Raw genomic sequence first — 27,870 nt, forward strand, 5'->3', positions numbered from 1 at the left:
CTACATCATCGCCGCTCTCGCTGGAAAATTGGATAATGGAAGATCATCAAGAAGTTCAGCCTCTAGTTTGTGCAGCTGCTCAAGCTGAATATATTGCTAAACTGTCATCAAAAACCCTCGTGGAGAGGAAATCAGAAAGAAGTACCTCAAGCCAAATTGTAGCGGAAGTGGAGCTGTTCATGTTTTGTGTGAAAAGTAACCATTTTTGTATGTTATTTGTATTATGATCTCATTTGGAAACGAGTTTTCTTTGATGGGATTTTCTTCTTTTTCTCTTTTGTAAGAGATTAGTTGTATGATTAGTTGTATTTGAGTACCTAATATGGTCTAGTTGCTGGGACCATGCTAGGACTATTATCATTATGATATTGTATATTGTATTTTATTCCATATGTTGTATTTGAAACCATGCTGGGACCATTATCATTATGATATTGTATATTGTATTTTATTTCATATGTTGTATTTGAAAGAGTGTTAAAATAAATTATTGCTATATAATCTTCTTTATATTTGGGTATCTAATATGGTCTGATTGCTGGGACCCATTATCATTATGATATTGTATATTGTATTTTATCTTAAATTTTGTATTTGAAAGAGTGTTAAAACAAATTATTATTATATAATCTTCTTTCTTAAGTTTCACATAAACATATTTGTTGTCATATAATATTTGTTAGATTTCATTAATGCTTGTGGTTGATAGTCGAGTTTGCATCTCATTTGAGATATTGCACCTTCTATACCTTCCATACACTCTTGCTATACTAATATAAGAAGGTTTTTATACATCGTTTAGTCATCTCAATATCATATTATTTTTCTAGTTTTTTTCGTTCTTTCTATATTTGTGAAAATTGTAGCAATCTTCATTCTAGCTTGGAGTTCATAATTCCAACAATAACTACTCAATTAGAAGAATCTATTAGCTAGATACTTGTGGAATCAAAAGAGCTAAGTGCATATAAGACAGCTAAGTACTAATAGGAGTCAAACCCACAAGTCTCTTCTTCAAAAGCTTGATAAAATTGCCCCTAATGGTAATCCTTCATACAACATCTCAAACATCCTTGATATCAAACACATCAAGCATGATGAAGTTTTTTTATTTTCTTGTGCAAATAATCTCTTTTCCAACATGACTTTTAACTGATACCTTTGAAAAATATCAAGATTCCCTTAATAAACTCATCTGAATAACTTATTAGTATTGTTTTCCAATTTGATGCTACATAATTGTCATTATTATTATTTTGCATTTTTCCAATATGGTATAGGGTTAACTTAGTCATGGGAAAGTTAAAAAAATGAATAAATGTTTAAAATATGATTGTTTTATTTTACAAATTGAAGAAGGAAAATAAAAATAAAAATTAGTTATTCATATATATGTGTGTGTGTGTGTGTGAGGTACAAATGAAGAATTTTTATTAATTATTAAATGATACTTTATTTACAATTATTAATTAGGAAATAATCTTTAAAAAATCATTTTTATTTTTTAAAATCTTTAACGAATCATTAAAATTGAAGGTTTTGATAGTTACATATATAAAGTATGCAAGCAATGTCAAGAATATTTTTTAAATATTAAACCAACCTATAATGGGGGCTAACCCTTACAACACAATCAAGGGACTATCAAAAGATTTCCAACTTAGAATAAGCTTTCCCACTCCACATCTCCTTTCCACCTCAATGTAAAAAGAGCCCACATCTACAGTAAAGAAAGAAGAGAACCCAACAATTCTAAAATACATCCAACTAACCATTGAAAGAAAAGCCTAAATATTATTAACCATAAATAGCCTCAAATAATCCCTTCAAAAATTCTAGAAAATGGGTAGCCACAAGAGAAAAAAAAACCATTGTCCCTACTAGCTATGATGAGTAATTCAACTTAAAAAAGAAAACAAACTTTAATAATGATTCCACCATCTAACTACAAAGGGTAAAAAAGACCTCACTGAAAGATAGCACTTTCAAGCTCCATAATCAAGCATTTATTAAGAAGATAAAAAAGGGAAAGCTACAAACAAAGGGTAAAAAAGACCTCATTGAAAGATAGCAATTGCAAGCATTTAATAATGATTCCATCATCTAACTACAAAGGGTAAAAAAGACCTCACTGAAAGATAGCACTTGCAAGCTCCATAATCAAGCATTTATTGAGAAGATAAAAAAGGGAAAGCTACAAACAATAGTTATCACATATTATTAAGAATTACCTATAATTCCAAGACATGTGATCATCATTGAATCCATCAAGAAAATCATGACATAGTAAGAATCTTACAATAAAGTATCAGTCAAGAAGGATCAAAAAAGCAAACCATGATATTTTGATGAAGTTGTCCCATCTCTTTTTCCCAAATTGATTCTTTGGTGTTGTTTGATGACTCATTGCTTTCCCTTACAAAGTGGAGAGTGGAGTCCACATCTGATATCAATCGTGCCCAAAAGAGGTACACAACCAAAATTGCTTGAAATAAGGCAGAAGAATGACCATAAATCTTTAAATAATACAAAAGAGTACAAAAATTAAAACTAAATGGGACAAATATGGAAATAAAGTTGGAATCCTAGTGGTTGCAGTTAGGCATTGTTAATTCATATTTGTTTCTAGCTCTAACACATAAGTGAGCGATGCTAATGGCGAAGATTAAATGCTAAAAACTCACTCCTTCCACCAGCTTTTCCTTGTCAAGTGGGGAGTGGAATCCACTTGTCACATCCCTAATGGCTAAAAGAGCTTATAGAAGGAGATATTTTTGGCATAGGGGAGAAGATTTGGTAGTCATCCTGGTTGTTGTTATTGGCCAAACAACTAATTAAATAGTAAGCCTTTTAAAAGTATCACCTGATATCTATTATGTTCTTGCAACAATTACTGTTCACTTAAAAATGTTGGAATGTCTCATTAGTCTTTTATGAAACATCCTAATAGTTGTGCACAAATGAGCCAATCACAAACCAAAAAGGACAAAAAATGATTGACTATTACTACATGTGTGATCAACTATAAGTACAATGTTTTCATTTTTGGGGCCATTTTAATAGTAATGAGTGGGGGGTAAACATGACAAATGGTCATGGTTATTGAAATCATTAATGGTAACTAGGTCACTTCCCCTAATATGTGAAAAAATGGTTTCTAGGAAATGGAATGAGATGACTTTAGAGGAAAGGAAACATTTAAAATGCACATGATTTGTATTTTCTACCTGCTTAAGCTTTGAAGCTTGTGGCAGTGGTGGATACCTTGCCATGGAAAATTTACAATCTAATTATTGAATAATACTCTAAAATTTGGTATTATATTACCATTCTAAATGAGCCACCTCCATCCAAGTGGACATTAGAATTGAGATAGAAATGTTGGAACATCCTAAATCACTCGAAAGAACTTAAGAATTTCTAAAAAGATAAATTACATAAATAACAATCCACATAACTATCATATAATTTCTAATATGTTGAACATAAAATTTGTCAAAAAACCTAACATGGCTCTCCCTTCTTCTAATGTGAATAATATTGACTCACTCATAAACACCTAGTACACACTTGAAATCTCACATGATGATGAATAAGGAGTTGAAGGATTAATTAAGAACAATGTCGAAAACTAGGTATCACAAAATATGGAGACCCAAGAAATAACTAACACAAAATTATCACAAATCTAAAATATATCAAATTTTTATCACCCCTTTCGATAACCTTTTCCCATTTTTTTCTATGTGTAGGAGCAGGTTGTGTAGGTTTGGATCTAAATTTAGGAATACTAGAACCAATAGAGTTTCTTCAATTTTGGAGTTAAAAGGACTAGGTTGACTTTTCTGACATTGTTCAAGACTAGGTCAACTAGGTTGGCATCGTTCTTTGGGTTTTAGATCTTTAAAAACATAAGTCATAGGTATAAGAGTTCTAGATCAAAAGTTTTACTTGATTTTAACATCTCTGCAACAGTCAGAATTATATCACTCCTATTTACCTCTTCCTATTTTCAAGGTGAGTTCATTCCTCCTATTTTTTTCTTTCACTTTCTTTAATATATCACATCTATATTTCTTTCATCATTTACATATCAATCATATCACATAATTACATGTTATTTAATACTCAAATCCCCCCATTTACCTAGAGCTTGCATTAGCACCCTTTAATTAAACTAATATGAGGAGGTGTTTCTTGCCTATGAGTGGATAGATTCTTTATTAATAAAAAATGGATCTAAGTTGAGGGATATTTTGTAGTGCCAATATTGATTTTCTCAAGTTCACATTATTTTTCTCTCGAATTTTTTTATCCCTTTTCATTGTTTTCCTCTTAGACACATCAATCAATCAATCAAATCAAGACAATCTATTATCAATAATGTTGTTGACAATGTCAGACATGTAATCCCATTATTTATTTGTCTTTCATAATTATGTTCCTATTCTACTTGAGGATACTGTTGAGTGGTGTGAAAGGATATGAAGGTTCATAGCTTGGTTTTCTTTGTTTGTTGTCTATGGAGTGTTTCAATAACATAATGGGGCAAGGATGATATAGGGTGAATGGGATAATAACTGGTATGCATCTGGAAATCACACACACAAATGATCTAACAAAACCTTAAAATGATATTGAAAGAATCCCTATTTATTTTTTTCTTATTATTCAGAGATAGTAGCGATATCTAAATGGTCAATATTTGGGTACACTTGTATCTCTTTCTCTTTGATAAATTACAATGATGAAAATCTATAATAAATATTTGATAATGACCCAATACATTATCCAAGTTGAAAGCACAAGTTCAATTCTTCTAATTCTTCATGTAGCTAATTCATTCTTCTCACTAACATTTCTTCTATTAGAAAAATCACTCAATCCATCAATTTTTTATTGATCAAATATTTTTATCAACCAATCAATCAAACAATATTAATGTCTTATAGAGGATGTATCTTTCCTGAAACAAGAGATTGTTTGTCTTGCATAAGGTGTATCATCCCTGAAACTAGACATTGGCACTATTCTTATACATGATGGGTCCGTCCTTAAAATAAACATCATTCTTCTTAACAATCTTTTTCAAACAAATATTCATCATCATCTACCAAGTCTTCACTTTTTACTAACTATTCTTCTCTTTCATCATTTCATCTAACATTTCTCATCTTTTATCAAGAGACATTTCATGTCTTTCTGGCACAAATAATCTCTCGAGGGCACATGTACTCTACCTACTATCATTGAGGCAAGTTGAGGCAACACCTAATAATACAATTCTTTCATAAAACACCTATAATAATATTATATATCAAAGAGGGGCAAATGTAGACAACGAAAACTGGATATGCTTATGACTTAGCAAAAATTTCTAATTATTTCTCTATTGATTAATGATTATTTAATTATTAATTAATTATCTTTATTCCTCTAAAATCCAATCTTCAAAAAATCTAAACAATCTAATTATATTAATTAATAATTAATATTGTTTAATTAACTAACCTTTAATTATTAAATCTTTACTAGTTAGATAAATTCAATTTCTAAAGTTCTATAATTTAAATAATTATCATTGATTATTTAAAATTGCTATTTTATTCCTCTTATTATATTTATTTAGATTAATTTCATCTCAATTCCTCTTGATTTCAATATCCAATTAATTTTACTTAATTTCAACTAATTTAATCTTTGTAATTTAATTAAATTTTTAATTCAATTAAATCTTCTAAAATCATAAAAAATAAATTTATAAGAACTATTGATTTTGAAAATTTAAAATCTTCATTGTCTTAAAAATAATTTTTTAAAAAAAATAATGATCTTAAAAAAATAGGATTAAATCAAAATATTTCCTTTTTTATTTTTTTGGAAGTTTTATCTTCTGAAAATTGAGAATATAACCTCATTCTTACCTTCCTTTTTCCTCTCTGTGTTTAGAGTTAAATGAAAAACTTATCAAAATCTTATATAGTCTCATCTCTTCTTATCTATTGATCTTGATTTTTTTTATTAATATTCTTGACCATTGATTTTAACCACAAATTCTATATAAGAAATCCTCATTTCTTCATATTCTCTCTCTCAATTTTGTATCAAACTTATCCAAGTTTAAAATCATTCATTCTAACATCAAATCTCTGTTATTTTCTCATCACAATAATTAGAAATCCTACTATTTGATCATATTTCTCATGACTTGGACTCTAAGTGTTGTTAGAATTAGAATTGAGTGCGCACTTCAAATGAATGAAGAGAAAAAAAATAATGCATTAGACATCATTCATTTTAAAAACAATTCTAATATTGTTTCCTCATTTTCATTCCTATATTTTATTGTTTTCTAGGGTTGGTTTAATTAGTGGTTGATGTAAATTCAATCTTTTCCTACTAATCTCTCTTTCTAGTCTTGCTACATTTTCAAGATTATCAAGCTCTAATACAGTTTGAATGATAGTTTGTCACTCCAACCAACAAAAATTCATTGGATGTAAAATAAAATATATTGTCTCTGAATGCCAACTCACTATTATCAAAAACCTAATGCCAGCTTCCATCAGCAGACTATGGGGAAGTCAAAGTCATTAGATTAACTTGAATGATAGAAGACTGACAATGATATCATCAAGGCTACATGGCATCCTTGTTCAAACATTTACTGGCTAATGACGTATTGTGATGACAAGTAGTTAGAGTTACAACGACAATACTATCAAGTGTATAACATTGTCAATTGAATACACATAAAAGATTATTACATTACTTTCATAATTCTCATCACGTATGCATGATATAATTATGCTACATAAATGACTTGGGAATTCATGTTCATGTTGGTAGTGGTTTGACTTACAAAAAACATGTTCTAAAATAACATGCAAATGATTGGATAAGGAGTGTTGATTATACAAGTGAAATATATCCAACTCAAGTTCACAATATTGAAATGCGAGTCAACTTAAAGACATTTATATAATACATTGCATCAACCTCTTGTTTAAGTTTCTTTAAGTTGATTCGCATTCCAAAATTGTGACTTTGACTTGGATATTTGTCACTTGTACAATCAACATTCCTCAACTAATTACTTACATGCTATTTTATAAAATTTATGAAGTTTTTAAGTTAAACCTTTAAAAAATGGTTTATGGCAGGAGAATACTATACAACTATGAACATGAATATTGCCAATTCTCATTTATTTTGCCTAACACAATTAGTTTATGCATAGGTCATTGAACTTCCAACAAAGAGCACTAGCATAATCTATAAGTTTAAAGAATATAGAATAATAAGAAATATGAAAGAACAAATTATGGATTTATTAACATTTTCATCATATAAAAAGAGGTTCGTGCTAATGATGTTCCTATTACACCAAAAATGTGTTTCTATTATCTATATGAAAAGGGTAGGTAGATGCTTCCATGAGACATAATAGCATTTACATTATATTATACATTACATGCAATATGTAAATGGTTCCTTGAGAGAAATATGATGTAATAACCAGTCAATTGTCAAAAGTTGCAAAGAACTTTTGAAACAAGTCTTTTAACTGATCTTAAAATATACTACTTATCAAAGTTACTATTATTGTGCCACAACTTGATACACAAACGCGACACCCCCCCCCCCCCCAAAGTAAGTGCTATGATATTTTTGTAATGTGCAATCCAAATCAATTGACAACAAATCACTAAGCTTGGGTCTAGGGGGTAGCATTCATATTTTACTTCATTGTATCTTTTCATCGTAGGATTTTAAGTCTTCTTTCCCTATAACAAACCATCAATTGTAGATTTTGAACTATACTTACTAATTTTACTTGTGGAATTTTTCTCTCACAATGGGTATCTAACATAAACATAATGTTAAGGTGAAATTCTTGAAATAGATTCAATCCATATACCTTTCTAAGTTATTGTATCATGCTGAATGTCTATATCAATTCCAACACTATGTCAAGTAGAACAAGATATGTAAGATAATTTTATAACAACAATAAGATTTCATATAAATTATAGATGTATCTTTAAACTGATTTTAAAAATTACAATATCATTGGCTAAATATGAGTAAATAGACTACTTATTTCATAGTATAAGAGAATCATAAAATCAAAAGAAACTATTGTGAAAAGTTCTCATTTATAGTGTTTATGAATTATCTATTTACAAGTGATAAAGTAGCATACCTTTGATTCTAGGTGCACAAAAAATGGATGTAAATAGTCGATTGAATAGGATAGTGCAAATGTTGAAGCCAAAAAAGTGCTACTTTGTGATAATCATCCATACAAAAGATCAATTTACACAAATGATAAACTAAGAAAGTCTGAAATGTATAATAATGAGATGTAAAATATTAGAAGAAGATATACAAAATAAAGTTTGGATTAATCTTTCAACCTATCAATCAAGATTACATTTTATTATTATAATGGAACATAATCAAATGATGTTTTTCTTCTTTTGCAAGTACCACACTGATGTAAATAGAACCAATAAACAAATGATGTGGAAACCTATATTATTCCTCCCAAAATCCATATGGCTAGAGTGGGACAATAATGTTTAAAATTAGTGTAAGTTAAAATAAGCTCTCCTATGAATAAAATTGAACATACAAACTTGAGGCCAACTTAAAAATCACACCCTTGAAAAAAATCATGCAATAGAATTCATAAATAAGAGATTAGGAAGAAGGAGGATGTACATGCAAGAATCATAGCTGAAATTGATGCAATGAAGAAAATACATAAATAGTACACAACTATTCTCTACATAGCAAGGCCAACCATCCAAAGGTGGAAGCTCAACTACCTCTCCCCCCACCCCTCCAAACCAACATGACTCTTAATTCCCTATTAACATTTAAAATTCAATATGTCATCCATTAATAAAATATAACATTCCTTCATTATCACATGAAGTAAAAATAATTATGAGCATGCATCAAGTAATATCATAATATCCAAAGATAACATGTAACACCTATTCATTCATTAATAGTAGCACACAAACACATAACATTAAATAGCATTTGAAATAATGTATCTAAACATATCTCAACCAATTACAACCAATTTTGGAATAGTTTCTTGGTTAGTTGAGAATTTTGTTCTCGCTAAAACTCATAAAATGTAAGAATAATTGCACTAAAAGGAGCACAAACAGATTATGATCATGCACTAGTGATTTTTATGCTCTTTTGGCACAATCATTCCTACAATTTGTTGGCATGGGTTTTAAAAATTATTGGTGGACTATGAGCTAGGCAAAAGAGAAATATCAAACTTGAAAAAAGATGTAAATAAATGTAACTAGCTTTTAAATTTTAATTTGATAAAATTACAAAAAAATGACATAATTAGAAGACACCATTGTGTTTTGTAGTGCTTTCAAATTATAGTTACATGGGAATTAAGAATTATGTAATATTCTTGGATAGCTTAGATTTAATTTGAAGAATATTAGGAATAAACTTGAATCCATTAAAGAAAGAAATTGTAAGTTAGAAATTCACTTTTTATTAATTCTAACAACTACTAGGATTTTTGAAGAAAAGTTTTTTTAGGCTTTTAAACAGATTTTTAATACCCTCAAATCAATTTTCATTAGTTGGGAAAGTTGGCTAACATTATTTTTCATTAAGAATAGGAACAATTTTCTAGTTATCACCATTTTGTGACTTGGGGAGAGTACTAGTTCATGGATAAGGAGGAGCAATAGATAATCTAGCCATTGGAGATCATATTTTTATGTTTGAAAGACTTATTATACATTGAGTAGATGATGGGATGAATTTTTTTGTTGAAGATTGTGAGTAGAAAGCCTAGATTGAACATGCATTAGTTTTGAGGGTTTCATAGAATTGATTTGGGGCTTTTGTACCTAAAAGACTCATAGAACTAAAATGATTAAAGAATACTATATTTGGAGACATTTTAACACTCATTCTAAAGTGGAAAGGTTTAGGGAGGAGAATCCCTAGTGGTTCCTTTGTAAATGCACCCTATTTTGGGTTTTAAAACTAGTACAATAGCCTCTTTAGGGCTTCCATTAAAAACAATGACAGGAGATGTTTTAACATTTCATAGAGAATCCAAATGGGTATTCACATCTACAATTTCTTTTGAGATTAATTTGGAAGAAATTTGAAAAAGGAATTAATCATACTTGCTTGACTTCTAATTAGTGTCATTGGGACTATTAGGCAGAGGTATTTTATTTTTCCTTGGGAATACACTTGAGACATGTTGGGTATACTATTTGGGTTAATTTAGGAGATCCAGAATCATTGAATGCAGAATAGGTCACTAGAAATATTAGGCACTTGAGTTGTGTTACTTAAACCTAGAGTTTGTATTGGGAAATTTACAGGATAGAAAACATTTTAGAGAATTTTGTCATTAAAGCTTGGGAAGCCCCATATTTCTATACATCAAATGGTGTCAAATAATAGTGGAATCCTTTGGGATAAGGAGAGGGTATAAATGTTAAAAGATGATAAGTTGATCAAGTTGTTAAATCTAAGGATTAAAAAGGGAGGTTTGATGCTAAATGATATGTGGAGAGTATTGGATCCTATAGTAGAGTTTGATCATTGATAGTGCTCTTGAATGTGAAGGATTTTTTGGAAAAATCATATTTTGAGAAGGTGATTAGGTATCGACCTTTGCTTTGTTTCAAGAATAGTTTACTACTCTCTACTTGAAAGGGCCAACCACGTGAAGGTAGAAGCTCAACAATAGCCCACCGTTGCCCCAGTAACTCTAAATTACTCATTAATATTTAACATTCATTCCTAAATATTCAATGGAAAACATAGGTGAGGGATAGAACATGCACATCACCTAGACCACCTGAAATACCTCAATCAAGGCAACGAGGCTCATGATTATGCAAAAAAAATATATAGAAAAAAAATGTCCATATTTTAGTTAATGACATAAACAAGTATAAAAAATAAATCATTATTAAGCTTTTTTAATTATTAAAGATTTCATTTCCACTTATTGGGTCAGCAAACTTTGTGATAATAGCTCATCATAATCCCTATCATTAGAGCTCTCCTCAAGGAATGGCACAAATTCCTTTTCTTTTCCCTAACCATCCATCTGTGAAAAGAATATTATTAACACTATCAAACTTACTCAAATAAAAAGAAGAATAGAACATAATAAAATAACATTTTTCTTCTATCTAATTTGAGAAATTACAATGAGGTTTACCTACTTTGAAGAAGTTTTGGGAGTATTAATATCCCCTTTTGTGCCATGTGGCTAGTCCATGTCTATTTTATGTAATTCATGTTTAAGCCTCTTTATGTCCTTATGTAATCTAAATTAAGGATTTCAATTAATAGAAGAAGAAGAAAAGTGAAGAAGTCACCTATGCAATGTAAGATTGTCAAAGACCATCAAGGTTCTGTAGTTCAATTCTAAGATAATTTAATCTTAATTACATTAGGCTGATTGTTATAATAGTTCATAAAAATATTGCAATGTATGAATTAAACTATGATTAGAATGATTCATAATAAAGTTCAACCAAATTAAATTAGGTCCATAAAAAATTATAACAACATTTTCTTATGAAATATTAGTTCAAAATTGGAATAGTTAAAGGCTGGCAATTATGATTCAATTCATACATCATAATTTTATTATGAACAATTTGTTCATAATTGGAATAGTTAAATGCTAGCAATTATACTTAGAATAGTTCACTTATTAAGAACTACTTGAATTATAAAAGTTCAACTCAATTTCATTATGAAGTAATAAAAGTTTACCCTAAGGTATGATTTAGATTATTATTAGCCATTCTCTAGTTCAATGTATGAACTAAAGTATGATTCCAATCTTCCACCATTTGTTAGGAAACACACACAATAGAACTTCTAAGTGTCCACCCGTATCTTCCAACTTGTAAACAAATAGAATTGGTGATAGTACTTGTTAGGAAATATAGGATTCTATTGGTTGGAGACGAAGACTTCCACCTTGAACCACTATATTTTTCTTGATGTTCATATCTTGTTCCAAAGCTCCCAGAAGCATGCTAAAAAAGTTGTGAAATATTTGATCCTTGTAGCTACCATCACCAATACCATTTGTTTACAAATTTGAACAAGCTATACCATTTAGTGCATATCTCATAATCATGGATTTCCATGAGATAACATCCCTTTAAATCATTATTTGAAAGAATAACCCAACACCAATTTTGACCATTAGATGAGTCATTTATATCCAATATTGCAACATGATTTTAGAGTAATCATTAAGAAGTTATAATATGTTTGTTTCCTATCAAATGGTATAATTTTTCCTCTCCAACACAATATGTGCCACCAATCATTTTTTAATGACAACATGACAACACTAAGTTGCAACACAAATACAACCCCCTAGCCCATCTATACAACACACCCATTCCATAACAAGGAGGGTATGTCTTTGGGATATGTAGTAAATGGAATATTAAATAAAGGCTGTTCAAACTTGTAAAAAAATGGAACTTTACATAGTGGTTAATGGTGGAAGTCTTTCTCTCCAACCAATAAAATCCTACCAAATCTAGAACTATGCATCTAAAAAATGCATAGTTATGTTTATTTACACATTTGGTTCAACCTATATTTAATATATTCATCTATTTTATATCCTACAATCATGGATTTCCATTAGATTACATCTCTTTAAATCATTGTATGAAATAATAATTTGAATTGTCCATTCTTCTATATTTTGTAGATGCATCTACCAGTGCATATCCAACTATAAAATTTATATTAAACTATAAAATTTATTTGACAATAAGAATAATTTTGTCATTCTTTGATGGATGTCCATCACCTACTCTAAGATAAATATTAAATTTCTCTAAAATATTTAAAATAATACAAAGTAGAAGTAGACACAATTAAATCTTAAATCTCTCTAAAATATTTCAAATTTACACCACATTCTTTTCAAACTATATTTCTATAAAGAAAAATGTCAAAGTTTAAAAATAGTAATGATTGGAGACATGGGATTATAGTCAAAATAACCATATAACTATTGCTTCATAAAAATATTGTTTGTAATGTTAATCTATCCTCAAGAATAGAGTGTATGACATAGACAATTTGTACCAATACTTAGACCCATTGATTTGGAAAAGGGGTAAAAAAAGGTATATATCAATTGTCTAGATTGTTGGATATGTTTGAGACTTATCCCTATTAAGATAAATTTGAAGAAGAAAGTTTCCTCTACTTAAATATAGAAGAGTCCCTACACTTAACTACATACACACAGCTCAAGGTTTTATTAAAACAAGTTAAGGGCTCAATTTTTGGTGCTACTCTCTTCCTTTGTTCTCTTTATTTCTATTCCTCTTTAGAAGAGATTAGTTTTCATAGAGCTTGAAGAGAGAGTAGATAGAAGACATGGCAGAGTACTCTTTTGTTGATTTTTGTTGATTTATAGTACAAATAGTTGGCCTAAAATATTATCATCGATACATAATTAATGACTATTATAGTGAGTAAAGTTTAATTTTTTATCATATTTATTTGGAAAAATTAAATTATCTATAACATTTACATTGATGATTGCAAAAGTGATAATGTTTTTATATTTCTTGTGTAGAATATTATAGATTATAAGATTATATAACTCCTATTAAAGGTTTGACTTTCTAGTAAATATAATCTTACACTTTACTTGCCAAAAGCACACTATTTAAGAAAGGCATCCTTCTCAAGTGTGCATTCTATTACAACATTTGGTTAGTTACAATTAGTTAATAATTATAAATCATTTATAATTCATGTCTAGAAGGAAACTATTGCCAAGGGCTCAAACATAATCAATGACTAATCTTATATTTGATGACTAATCATATTGCTTCATTATCCTTCAACAATATCTACCTTCAATTTTTTCCTTTTTAAATAAAAGAAGATACCTAAATGTTAAGGTCAGATTATACAATATTTATGCTTGCACATTTCTTTTGGCAAGATCAATGCCTTCATAAGAATCAAGGAAAGAGAAGAGGTGAAAATCAAGGAAACTATGTTGGGTTTAGCATTGTATTTGAGAGAAACATTGTTTTGTTAGCTTCACATACAAAAATGACATATTTTGGCATCATGGAGACCAAATTCACAAATGAGCCATTAATTACCTTCCCTTCCATGCACTTGAGATGCATGGCCCATCCATTATACACTTGAGATGTGTTCCCTCTTTGCTTTACTTAGAACTAATCTACATACATATAATTAGTTTAGGAAAACTTATACGTGATTCTTGCTGTAAATATTTCACCATGCTTGGTTTTGACATTTTCCCACTCTAATTAGGGACTGGCTAATCTATAGAAAAAATGCACCAAAGACAAAAGAAAGTCAAACATGATTTTTTTTCTTTAGATTCATGAAAACATAGTGAATTTTTTCTCAAAAAATTTGTTGTTTTCAATCACAAGGATAGCTACATCCCTCTAATTGTACATTCTTCCTTAAAATAAGAAATTTTCCATAGGATTTCACTTGCTTCCCCATTAGTTTATATATATATATCCTTCTTAATCCTTATGAGTAGATACATACCAATTATCTCTAGCCAATATTAATTAATTTTTATAGAGCAACAAATACCAAATTTCTTCATGCCATTATTTTTTTTAATCTTAAAATAATCTCTATAAACATAGCAGATAAGTGATGGATTAGACATGTATTTCTCAAAAGTCCATTAAAGTTTTAGTATTTATCAACATCAAAGTCTTGCAAGATAGGGTAACTATATTTTGAATAGTTAGAAGAAAAAAGATCTTGCATTTAACTCTGTGCACATTGTACCTAGCCCCTATTGTGTTATCCACCAACAAATATCCAAGAAAACTAGGGTAAGCCCCCTTGGCATAAATTCTCGAGTGGGATGAAATTGCTTCCAATAGAGAAGATGCATACACTTAGAATTAATGATTTTTCAAAGGATTTATAATAGTTCTATCCAAAATAGAGATAACATTGATAATCACTCCATGAATACCCAGCTTAACCCATGCAAGAATTGGTTGAGTAGAGAGATTAGTACTAAAGTGAAGAGCTATATATCGATCACCAAAATTATTTTAGAAAAAAGAGATGTATTTACACAAACCTATCTTGCATGATACTGAGAGCATGCATATTATATATATACAAAACATATGAGATTTGTGATGTTGGGAGGTATGATCTTTACTTCTATGTTGCATCCTTGCATCTCTTTTCATAATTTTGTACCTTTGATTAGGCTTTCTTCTCCCAACACTGTACAACTCTCGACTGTTTCTACCCAAAAAAAAGATCTATTGTTGTCATCTAAGTGCTAGAAGTAACTTACTTTTTTTTGTGACAATGGTTTTTTATCATGGATTTTTAATTAATGCAATGTGACTTACATGAAATAGAGCTTCCTCTTTTGGTGTGGGTTTTCAATCCTCAAAACATACATGAGGAGGATATTTCATTCACTAAAACATAAATATGTTATTGCATGGAATGTTACCACTATTTTTAGAGTTATAGTGTGGTTTCCATCATTGGAAGAATAGATAATGTTACCATTCTCAACAACTTGATTTTAGTAGTTAGTTGTAGAAGTTACATATCATCATATGTATCGTAGTTACATCCAAGGAATAAAACAGTGTGAACATAGAAAATTTTAGATTAATTAATCATTTCATGAAATAAGGAGAATAATCTCCATGTTTATTTCTTTGACATCGGTCATAAATGGCTAATTTGTATCAGTTAGGAAATAGTAATCCTTGATATAAGGATCCTTTAGTTATCATAATAGGAATGCATGTAGTCAGATTTATATGCAAATAATTATCTTTGAGTCCAAGTTCACATAGAAGTGTTCATGCATAATAAAATCTACAATAATGGTAGTTTGTAGTTAATGCATAGGTTACAATTGCAGTTTATGATCATTTTTGGACTATTGTGTTCAATGGAAAATGTACTATATATTGGTCTAAAAAAATCGTATTGAGTCAATAAATAAAGAAATGCATCATTGTTCTATTGTACTAGAATAGTGTCATTGTTAAAACTCTTTATATTATTGTGTGTCATGTTTCCCCTATCTTTAAGATTATCAAAATGGTATCAGAACTAGTGTTAGGATTAACCATAGATGGAAATTACAGTTACATGCAAATATAGCCAATATTAAAAAATAACAGATCACACATAAGAGAAGACATGACACAAGGATTTAATGTGGTTCAACCAATCCTTAGACTATGTTCACCAATAGTAAATACATAACTTGTAGTACTCTATCTAGTATTAATACCCCTTGACAAATCTGAGTTAATATAACCATGTAATGTAGTAGTAGAGCCTCCATAAATGTAAACACTTATTGGATGTTCCTCTCAAATATATGAGAATCCATTTGACTACATTCAATGCTTGATCACTGGATGACTCATATGCCTGCTAACAACTCCCACTACATGTGCAATATCTGGCCCAATACATACCATAGCATACATCTACAACTGAAGCATAAGGTACCTTGGATATCTTAGCCTCTTCTTCTAGTGTCTATTTACACATCTCCTTACTCAATTTTAAAGGACTAGGTAAAGGTGTGCTAATAGTTTTAGCATTCTCCATAGAGAAACATTTCAACACCTTCTCAATATAATCATACTGAGATGATGTCAATTTTCCATTCTTCCTATTTTTGCAAATTTTCATGCCAAGGATTTTCTTTTCTATCCCCAAATTCCTCATAGAAAATGAATGAGCTAACTATTCTTTTAACCCCTTCCTGTGATCTATTTTAGACCTAGGTACAAACATATCATGAAAACATAAACATAAAATAATGTAGCTATCATCATCCAACCTCTTAAAATAAGAAAAATGGTCACAATGACACCGAGTATAACCATGCTCATTCATAAAACTGTCAAATTTAAGATACCATTGTCGAGGTTCTTACTTCAAGCCATATAAAATTTTCTTCAATCTTCACACTAAGTTCTCCTTACCTATGACCTTAAATCCTTGTGCTTGTACCATATATATATCTCTTCACCCAAATCACCATGAAGAAAGGTTATTTTAACATCAAGCTACTCTAAATGAAAATGGTCAATAGCCAAAATACTTAAAACAATACGAATAGAATTCATTTTAACAACATTAGGAAATATCTCATAAAAATTGATGCCCTTTTCTATGCAAATCCCTTTACAACTAACCTAGCTTTAAATAGTTTCTCACCTCCATCCTAAATTACTGAGTTGGATTTCTTGGTTGTAGAAATTTAATGCTTTATCCACTATAGAGCTAGAGTATGTTGTTGCTAAATAGGTAGCCAAGGAAGTGATATGACTTTAGTTCTTCATGAAAGAATTGGGAGACCTGGAGAGGGATAATTATTTGTTCACCGATAGGAAAAATGTCATTCATTTTGTGAAGATTTTTGCTTTACATTCAAAGAAAAAGCACATAAGGTTGCAATACCATTTCATTTGGTTAGTTTTGGATGATGGATAGTTGAAGCTAGAGAAGGTGCATACAGATGATCATCCAACAGATATCTTTACCAAGGTAGTAACAAGTGAGAATTTGAACTCCTCTTTAGCTCTGGTTGGTCTTCTAGACTAGACAAATAAAAGAACAATAGAGTCCAGAGTGGTTTTAAATTCTAGTGGGAGCTACAAGTTTAGTAGTGCTATGATTAGTTTCCAAGTAAGACGTTATTGGTGTGGAGTCCGATAAGTCTCCAAGTAAAATATTTTTGTGATGTGGAGCCTAATTAGACTTGGAGGTTATTCCCTCACTTTATTTGATGTAGTTTTCCCCTTAGATTAATACTACAAGGGTTTGGGGGAAAAGATTCTTATGGGGTCCTATGGTAGTGTCCCTTGTAAGTGTGCTCCCTATCATGGTATAGGGTGGGCTTGAGGGACAACACTCTTGCATGAGTTTTTTAGGATAGTGCCCGTGAAGCCATAAATGACCTTATTATTGTAAAGGCGTCTGCTACTATTTTTCTATTAGAAAAATTATACTAGCCCTAATTTTGTAGGCAACAAAAGCTTGTATAAAATAGCTCAGGGTTAGGGATTTCATAATGTATAATGATATTGTAGCTTCTTGTGGTGATATTGAGTTGTAAGGGATTGTAAATTGTAATCACTAGATAATAATAATATCAGACTTGTTGTTGGTGGACATAGCCCAAGGATTGGGTGAACCATGTCAAATCCTTTTGTCTTGTGTTCTCTTTTGTGCAATATATTATTTTTTGATATTGGTTATATTTGCATATAACTGTTATTTATGTTTGTGGGTAATCCTCACAACTAGATAGAGAATAATGTCACTCGTTCATAAAAAAAGTGAAGTTATTTATTTTGGAGTATAAGTGTGAAGTGTAGATTGGAATATGATGGTGAAGGATTAGAACATCTAAGAAGATCATTGTACCAAAACATGAAGATAAAGGAAAAATATAAACATAGTAGTAGTTGTTAGAGGATTAGTTCAATTGACTAAGGTGAGTTTAAATTGTTTATATCAATGAGAAAAATGGGAAAAACTACATTAAAAGAAAATGCAAGTTTAATGGATTTTTTGAAAAGGGAACATAATGCTTTTGATAGATTTGTGGAAATTTGAAGAAAACATAAAGAGTTAGAGGGAAAAATAAAAGATTTTGATGAGATTAAAAAGAAAAAATAATGAATTGGAAGAAAAGTTGAAATTTCTTGAGGATGTCAAGAAAAATAATGATTTTTTAGTAGAGAAATTGAAGAGATTAGAATATGAAAAGATTGATATTAAGAAACAAAATACAAATTTGGAGGATAAGATGAAGAAATTAGAACAAGAAAATGATTTACATAAGAAAGAAATGCTAAATTTAAATGCAAAGAATGAAGGTTTGAAGTCAAAGAAATCCATATTTGTTATTTACTGTAGGAAAAAGGATTTGAATCCATCACTTGATAAATTTGATAATGGTGAAGTTGTTTGTAAAAAAGTGTATGATGATGGTCATATAAAATGTAATGAAAATGAAAATGGTTTTAGTTTTTCTAACAATAATGTTGGTTGGAAGATAATGAAAAGAATGGGCTACAAAGGTAAAGGCTTGGGGAAAGATGTAAAAGGAATGATAAATCCAATTGAGTAAACAAGGAGGCAAATGCAAGAAGGCCTTTGATATTCTACAGGGAAAGGAATGATGAGCATAGGTTCAAGTAAATCAGTTGAAAGAATGAAGACTATGCAATGTACATATTGCCATAGATCTAGACATATAGAGGGAAAATGTTGGGATCTACAATCATGTAGTATTTGTGGATGCAAAAACCACATTGAGAGGAAATGTTGGAACATTGAGACAAAGAATGAATGCATAAAAAATGATTGTGGTTGGATCTATGGATCAAGATGGAAGAAGGTTACACGTAAAATCAAAAAATTATTTTAGTGTTAAAGTTCAAGTATGAGTAATAATAGAGACTTGATGAAGTTTGAAGGTTCAAGGAGAATAGCAAATGGCTTGAGTAAATTAGGTTCATTGTCTAGTAAGACATCGATAGAAACTGGCTTTTTAGGAAGATCAAAATTAAGATTTTGAAGAATTGTTATAGCAGTTGGACAATTAAGTCATAGGAATTGCATGAGTATCTCTAAAGTTGTAGTTTGTGTAATTTTTTTGGATCCCCAAGCATCAATAGTGTGGCTCAATGGGAGGATTTGATAAGATACAAGGGTTTCACACCTAAACCTACAATAGACTGGACATCAAGTTTGCTAGAGCTCATGGTTAGAGCATTATAAGGGAATCATGGGATTTCCTAGGTTTGATCCAAGTTTGAAGATCTAAGATATGGTTTACAATGAGTTTGAAGACTTGATAAAATTGAAACAAAAGATAATGATGAATGTATAGATTTAATATATTGATGAGTTTTTGTGGTTAGTAGAAACTACTTCGGGAAGTTTTTGATCACGTATGCAAAAATTTATGGTAAAGTAAAAACCATTTTAGAATTGGTTTGGTAAGGGGTTAGTGCATGTAGTAGCATTTGAGATAGAAATTAAGAGGGTGTCTTGGTTTATGTAATTTCTTCACATGCACTGTCTTATCTAAAATTTTACCACAAGTTGCATCTAAGGTATAAACATTTTGAACATGGAAATTTTTAGGTTAATTAATCATTGCATGAAATATGGAGAATAATATCAAACTTTATTTCTTTGACATTAGTCACAAATGTCTAATTTGTATCAGTTAGGAATAACGATCCATGATATAAGGATCCTTTAGTTATCATAGTAGAAATGCATGTAGTAAGATTTATATGTAAACAATTATGTTTGATTCCAGGTTCACATAGAAGTGTTCATTAATAATAAAATCTACAATAATGGTAGTTTGTAGTTCATGCATAGGTTGTAACTACACTCTATAATATTTTTTTGAATATTTCATTCAATGGAAAAGGTTCCATATATTGGTTTAAACACCTTTATATTGAATCAACGAAAAAATATTTGTATTATTGTTCTGATGTAGCATAATATTGTCATAATTGTTCTAACGTACCAATGGATGTGGAGGAGGGGAGATGGGTATGGGTAGGTGGCTTCACACAACCTTCTCATTGGTACTCATCTTTTGTCTATTGTATTGAAAGTGGGACAATGGAAAAAGGATTCCTCTAAATGGTAGAAGAGGATATAGTCATGGAGGTATTTCAAAGTTTAACGAGGCTCATGGAAATATGATTTTGTTGTATTGAATTCCTTACAAAGGTTTCAATTATAGAAATGAGATACAATAATTACTCTTTGAACAATATGTGGCGATCATATTTGTCTATATTCTGTAGAATCTCCTCTACTTAGTATCCATATTCTATAGGATTTCCTCAACTTAGTTTGCAAGTATATTTCCCATTTTGTTATTGCAATTATATCTTTTTACTAATTATATATACTATAGTGATTTAAAAAGACAAAAATTGGAAATCATTAGAATCTAATATTTTACTTTAAAAAAAATAAATTACTTTTATATTAGAGTGAATTTTTCTTGATTATTTAATTAAATATAATTAAATGTAAGTATGTAAGAAGTGAATGACTATAAAATATTTATGATTATTTGTCTTTAACATATTATAAAATGAATTAAATTTTTAGAATAAATAACTAAAGAATGTATTAGTATTGTTTTTTAGTGTATATTTATTATTAGATTTTGTTTATATTTTAAATTTGTTATTTGAAAAAATGTTATTCTAATGTTTTATGAGGTATAATTTGGTATTTAAATATGAAGATGAACACAAGACCTCCTAAATAAATAAAAGGATCACAATTTACAGTAAAATATGAACTAGCTATATATACCTCTATATATATTACGCCGAGATTAATCGTTCTCGAGGTGCCTATTTTTATTTAATCCCAAAGTTATTTTAATCGAAGTTGGGATTAATGAAAATAAAAATAGGCGCCTCGAGAACGATCAATCTCGGCGTAATATATATAGAGGTATATATAGCTAGTGGCAGTCGCGGCGCAATAGGAAAAATATTTACTTTTTATTTTTTATTTTGATAAGGTTACTATAAAATTGTTAATTAATTTTTAATTAGAGTTGTATGAAGTTAGTATAAAATTATGCTTCAAAATATTTTTAAAAATTTAATATAAGGAGTTTAATATAGATTAAAAATATATTTTTTATTTTTGGGATATTGTAATGTAAAATGTTATAGTCATACATAGATATATGGTTAGGGACAAAGTTACCATTATAGTTAATGTTAACCTTAGGGATAGAATTAGGGTTAGGGTTAGCATTAGAGTTAGGGTTGGAGTTAGGGTTAGGGTTTGAGCTATGGTTAAGGTTAGGGATAGAGTTATGGTTATGGTTATTGCTAGAGTTATGGTTATGGTTTAGATTAGAGTTATGTTTATGCTTAAGGTTAGGGTTAATGTTATGGTCATAGTTAAGGTTAGGGTTAGAGTTATGGTTATGATTAGGGTTAGTGTTAGCGTTATAGTAAGGCTAACGTTAGGGATAGGGTTAAGGTTTGAGTCAAGGTTAAGGTTAGAGTTTAAAGGGTTAGGGTTTGAGTTAGGATCAAAATTAAGGTTAGGGTTAAGGTTAGAGTCCAATTATGGTAGAGTCAAATCCAAAGTTAGAGTTATGCTCATGGTTAAGGCTAGGGTCAGACTTATGCTTATAGTTAGGGTTAGGGATAGGGTTAGAATCCAATTATGGTAGAGTTAGAATTAGGGTTAGAGTTAGGGGTAGAGTTATGCTTATGGTTAATGTTAGGTTTAGAGTAATGCTCATGGTTAAGGTTAGGGTTAGAGTCATCATTATGGTTATGGTTAGGGTTATAGTGGGGATAGGGTTAGGGATAGGGTTTGAGTCAAATATATCTTTTAATTTAATATAAGGAATTTAATTTAGATAAAAAAATAAATAAATTTGGGATATTGTAATGTAAAATGTTATAGTCATACGTAGATATATGGTTAGGGACAAAGTTAACATTACAGTTAATGTTAACCTCAGGGATAGAATTAGGGTTAGGGTTAGCATTAGGGTTAGGGTTGGAGTTAGGGTTAGGGTTTGAGCTATGGTTAAGGTCAAGGATAGAATTATGGTTATGGTTATCATTAGAGTTATGGTTAAGGTTCAGATTAGAGTTATGTTTATGGTTAAGGTTAGGGTTAGAGTTATGGCCATGGTTAAGGTTAGGGTTAGAGTTATGGTTATGGTTATGATTAGGGTTAGGGTTATAGTAAGGCCAGGGTTAGGGTTAGGGTTAAGGTTTGAATCAAGGTTAAGGTTAGAGTTAGGATTAGGGTTTGAGTTAGGATCAAAATTAAGGTTAGGGTTAGGGTTAGTGTCCAATTATGGTAGAGTCAGATCTAGAGTTAGAGTTATGCTCATGGTTAAGGCTAGGGTTATGCTCATGGTTAAGGCTAGAGTTAGAGGAAGGGTTATATTTAGAAGTTTTCTTATGGTCACAGTTATATTTAGGAGGGGAGTAAGGGTTGGTATTTTAGATTATATTTATTATTATATAAGGTGCCCTATATAATAATATGTATATTCCCACGCTCATGGATAAGGTTAGGGAAAGAAGTAGGACCATGGTTATTAGTGTTACATTTAGAATTTCATTTAGGAGGGCATTGTGTGCTATTTTTTCCCCCTATTCAACCCATCACTGATGTCTGATCTGAGAGACCTTAAATGGGATAGGTTCTTTGCAGAGGGTTAACATCGCTAAATTTGGCAGCTAACATTTTGTGTTGGCTCGATTTCTTCATTGACCACGCTGGATCATTTTTTCTTGGTTGGGTTGATTCATGCTACGAGATTTGATAACTCTTATTTCTTCGTGAGCTATCTTCCCATCTTCCCAAAAGTGCAAGATGTTGCCATGCATTCCCATTCTAACTTTTCTTTATACGCTAGTGTCTTTGAAACACTCTAAAGCCTAGAATTGCACAAGATGCTACCATGCATCTCCATTCCGATGCATCGTCATGCTACATTGTTTCTTCAATTCTCTGAAGCCCAAAATTGCATCATGCTACCACGCATTGCCTTTCCAACATTTCCTCACTCCACAATTCTTTCATGAGTCTTTGAGACCCAAAATTGTGCCACATGGAGGGGGTTCACACCTTTTGTGCTATCTTCTTCGTTTGTTGGGAGGAATCTCTTCACTACATCTTAATCATCCATTGGAAATAAAGCCAATCTTGATCGACGAATGTGACTTTATCCTTCATTGGGAGGAGTTTCCTTGTTGCATCTCAGTCATCCTTTTTGAGGGGAGAATCTACATCGACGGTTGTGATTTAATCCTTCATTGGTGAGGATTCACGATGCATCTATGCCATCTATTTCGAGAGGAAGACCTTCATCGATGACCATCATTCATTTTTGGGGAAACCAAATTCCCCCTTGGGATCAACCTTGCATTTTTTGTGGAAGGTTAAGACATCATGTTATCTCTTTTCATAGTTTTTTGCTAGCAACATGAATGTCTTTCCTCTTCTTTCCATGAGTCTCCATTCTAGCGCCTCCTTACGCTGCATTGTTTCTGCAATGCTCTAAAGCCTAAAATTGCGTCATGCTACTACATGTCACCTTTCTGACATTTCCTCACTCTGTAGTGCTTTCGCGAGGCTCCAAGACCCAGAATTGTGCCATGTAGTGGGGGTCCCCACCTTTTGTGCTATGGTTACAATTTAGATTTTAGGGTTATGGTTAGAATCAAGGTCAATTCTAGAGTTTATAGAATATTTAGAGTTAAGATTAGGGATTAAATATACATGAGGGTTAGCATTGGATTGTATGATAATTAAAGTTAGGATTATAGTTAGATATATCATTTAGATTAGGTTTTAGTCAGGGTTTAATTAGACTTAAGATTAGGGTGAGGATCAAGGTGAAGTCTATATTAGGGTTCATATCATGGTAGGATTGAAACTAATGTTAGGGTTAACATTGAAATTATGATTAGGGGTAAGGTGAAGATTTATATTTGGTCATGATTGTGGTTTGTGCTAGGATTAGGGTCTAAGCTATTATTAATTTTATGATTGTACCTTTAGGGTTAGGGTTTTGTTTAAGTTTATGATTATGGTTACAACTATGGTTTATGGTTCAAGTTTAAAGTTGGGAATGTGATTAGGATCAGGGATTAGTAAATTTTTTAAGAGTTCGGTTATAGGTTTACACCATGGTTAGGACCTTGGGACTGGATTTAGAGTTTAATATCATGGTTATCCATATAGGTAGGTTTAGGATTTTGATCAATATTTTGGAGTTTTTTTTTACATTATGGTTAAGGGTTAGATTTTAGGGTTAGGACTATAACCAATATTAGTGTGTAGGTTTTTGGTTTAGATTATGGTTTGGACTAAGATTTTCGTTATGATTAGAGTTTAGAATATCAATAGGGATATGTTTTAGTGCTATAATTATAGTTTAATGTTGGATTATAGTTATATTGTACATCATTGTTGGGGCTAGGGCTAAGGTAGGGGTTGTTGTTAGGGTTAACTAAGGATGACAATTAGGATGGTTTATCTTTTCAAGTAGAAAAAAAAACTCATATTGATTCAAAAACAAAGAAATTATACTTCGAAAATATTTTTCTATGTCATAATAGATTCATTTATTTTAATTATTGTATTAGTTAATTAGTTGTTTGATGTTTCAAAGTAAACATGACTTATTTTATTTAAATTTAAATAATATTATTGTTTTGAATTGAATTTAGCTTAATTGTTAATGATCATATTTATATTTCTAATATTAACTCCAATTTGATCAAAGACCAAATATATTTTTGGTATTTTTGTAAACGAACTTGCTTAACACTTCCCTATTTCAAAGTTAATAAAATATCATTTCTATTGTCTTAGATTTGAGAGTAAGTATATTAAATAAGTAATAATAAATGAACATTATGATCAATATATTTCTAAAATAAAAATATATTACTTAAAAACTTGTTTACTTTAAATGAATAAAGTACTCATTTACTTGTAAATTTTAAAAATAGAAATTAATCTACATATATATAAAATATTTATTCTTTTTCCTATTTGCATACAAATTAATTAAAATCTAAACTTTAAACTACATAAATATTTTTAAAATATATTTCCATCAATAATTAATTTAGAATAAAGTAAAATCTAAAAATTAGACACATATAGAATCTTTTTAATTTCTAGATACATGTTTTTCTAATTTATTTCTACAAACATGAAACTGATATTTCTATTATCCATTTTTTTCCATTCTAAAAAAATCTAGATGTAAATAGAATTTTTTTAGATGCATGCAATCTTTCTAATTTTTTCTACATACATATATTAACATTTCTATTTTATATTTTGTTTTTACATTATGGTTATTTCAATCAAAATATCTAGATGTAAATAGAATTCTTTTCAAAAAATCTAGATGTATATAGAATTCTTTTAATTTTTTACATACATAAAATCTTTCTAATTTTTTTCTACGTACATAAAAGAATAATTTCTATTTTCTATTTTCTATTTTCTATTTTTAAAAAAAAGCTATCATAAAGATTGATAAAAAAATTGATTGCATATGCATTCTTTATTTTGTGCACTAAACGCACAAAATAAACTATATAGATTAAAACTTTCCGTGCTGGGCATGAGAATATACAATAGAAATATCAGTTAGCAAGAATAGTCGGCCATAAGCAATCAAATCTGCCTTGCCACTGGAAATAGCTTCGTTACCATCATCCCGATCATAACCCCTTGTAGCCAAAAATGTTCCCTTGAATGCTGTTCTTATGGGAATCAGGCTCTTTTCACTCGCTATTGTCGTCTGCGAATTATCAATCTTGGGCTCAAAGAAATGAGCGTACAATATCTTATATTTATTCAGAGCCTCTGCCATGTGAAGTCCCAGTGCCTCTGGATTTGAGTCATACGCTTCTGCATGATCCGAAAATGGAGAAAGCCGAATTCCCACATGCTCTGCTCCGATTTCGTCCACCACTGCTTCCACAACTTCAAGTGCAAATCTACAACGATTCTTCAATGTTTCACCATAGCCATCTGTCCGATCATTCACGCTATCCTTCATGAACTGGTCCACAAGGTACCCATGCGCCCCATGGATCTCAACACCATCAAACCCTGTTCGTAAAAGGACTAATTATGTCAACAAAAGGAACATTCTCTTCTTCAAACCAAGATAGATCAGAATAAAAAAACATACCTGCATCTATTGCATTCCTGACAGCATTTCGAAAATCAGCAACTATATTGGAAATTTCCTCTGTTTTCAGAGGCCGGGGAGGAAAGAAATCTGCCACATCCTTTCGGTTCGGAAGAGGGATCTTTCCAGAGATTGGTTTGCTTGTGGAGGAAACTGGAGATTGGCCATTAGGCTGATAATCTGCATTCCAATGCACCCATTAAATACACAATACACTGTTTGTTGTGGAGGAGAGCCAACCAAATTGAAATTAATTAAAATTGAAATCTAAATCAAAGTAGAATATTATAACTAATTTTGAATTTCAATTTACATCTACATCTAAATCTAAATGAAAATGTAAATAAAAAATAGAAATCTCACCTGCAAAAATGTTACTCCAAAACTTCAATTTACTCCTATTCAAAAACTCCAATCTAATCCTCCAATAACCTCCACCTCTTCCTTCCTGCAAAAACATAAAATGAAAATGAAATGAGGAGCCTTGGTTTTATAACTTCTGAGAGGCTCCTCATATCCCCCAACAGACGTCTCTTCACATTCCACGAATTTGTTTCAAATTCCCCCACTCCCCGCAAAAAAAAAGCATGAATGTGCATGCAAAATTATATTTAACAAAAAAAAAAATCATATTGAAATTATTTCGCCCCTATTTTTTCGGGCCCTATTTTTTCGGGTCCTACTTTTTCGGGCCCTATTTTTTCGGGCCTATTATTTCGGCCTCCATTTGGCTTCCTATTATTTCGGCCAGCTATTATTTCGAAAATTCTTTTTTAATATTTAATTTGGAAGTTTGTAACTGCTCCCAATTCTTTTTTATTGACAGGAATCTTGGCATATTCTCGTGCTGGGCATTTGTGCTGCCATTGTATAGAACGCCTCTCAATAGAACTCGCAACCACCAAGATTCCAAAATTCTTCACTTAATCTGCCATTTCATTTTACAGTTCCTATCCTTTAGCCTTATTCGGAGTCTTTTGACATTTCTTCCGCCTCTTATTCCGAACAAT

At 30.5% G+C, this 27,870-nt stretch overlaps 1 protein-coding gene across 1 annotated transcript; it reads right to left on the bottom strand.

Moving 5' to 3' along the window:
* On the bottom strand, positions 1-27,870 carry LOC149557827 (putative 12-oxophytodienoate reductase 11). The gene is made up of 4 exons (XM_089830471.1): positions 27,224-27,870; positions 26,861-27,040; positions 26,348-26,778; positions 1-84 (listed from the first exon to the last, which is right to left on the bottom strand). The coding sequence occupies exons 1-4, from the start codon at positions 27,318-27,320 to the stop codon at positions 1-3; spliced, it is 792 nt and encodes a 263-aa protein (XP_089686597.1). The 5' UTR covers positions 27,321-27,870.

The sequence above is a fragment of the Cupressus sempervirens genome, chromosome 5 (assembly GCF_028749045.1).
Source record: "Cupressus sempervirens isolate cs-2001-9-10 chromosome 5, ASM2874904v1, whole genome shotgun sequence".
Taxonomy (NCBI): Eukaryota; Viridiplantae; Streptophyta; class Pinopsida; order Cupressales; family Cupressaceae; genus Cupressus; species Cupressus sempervirens.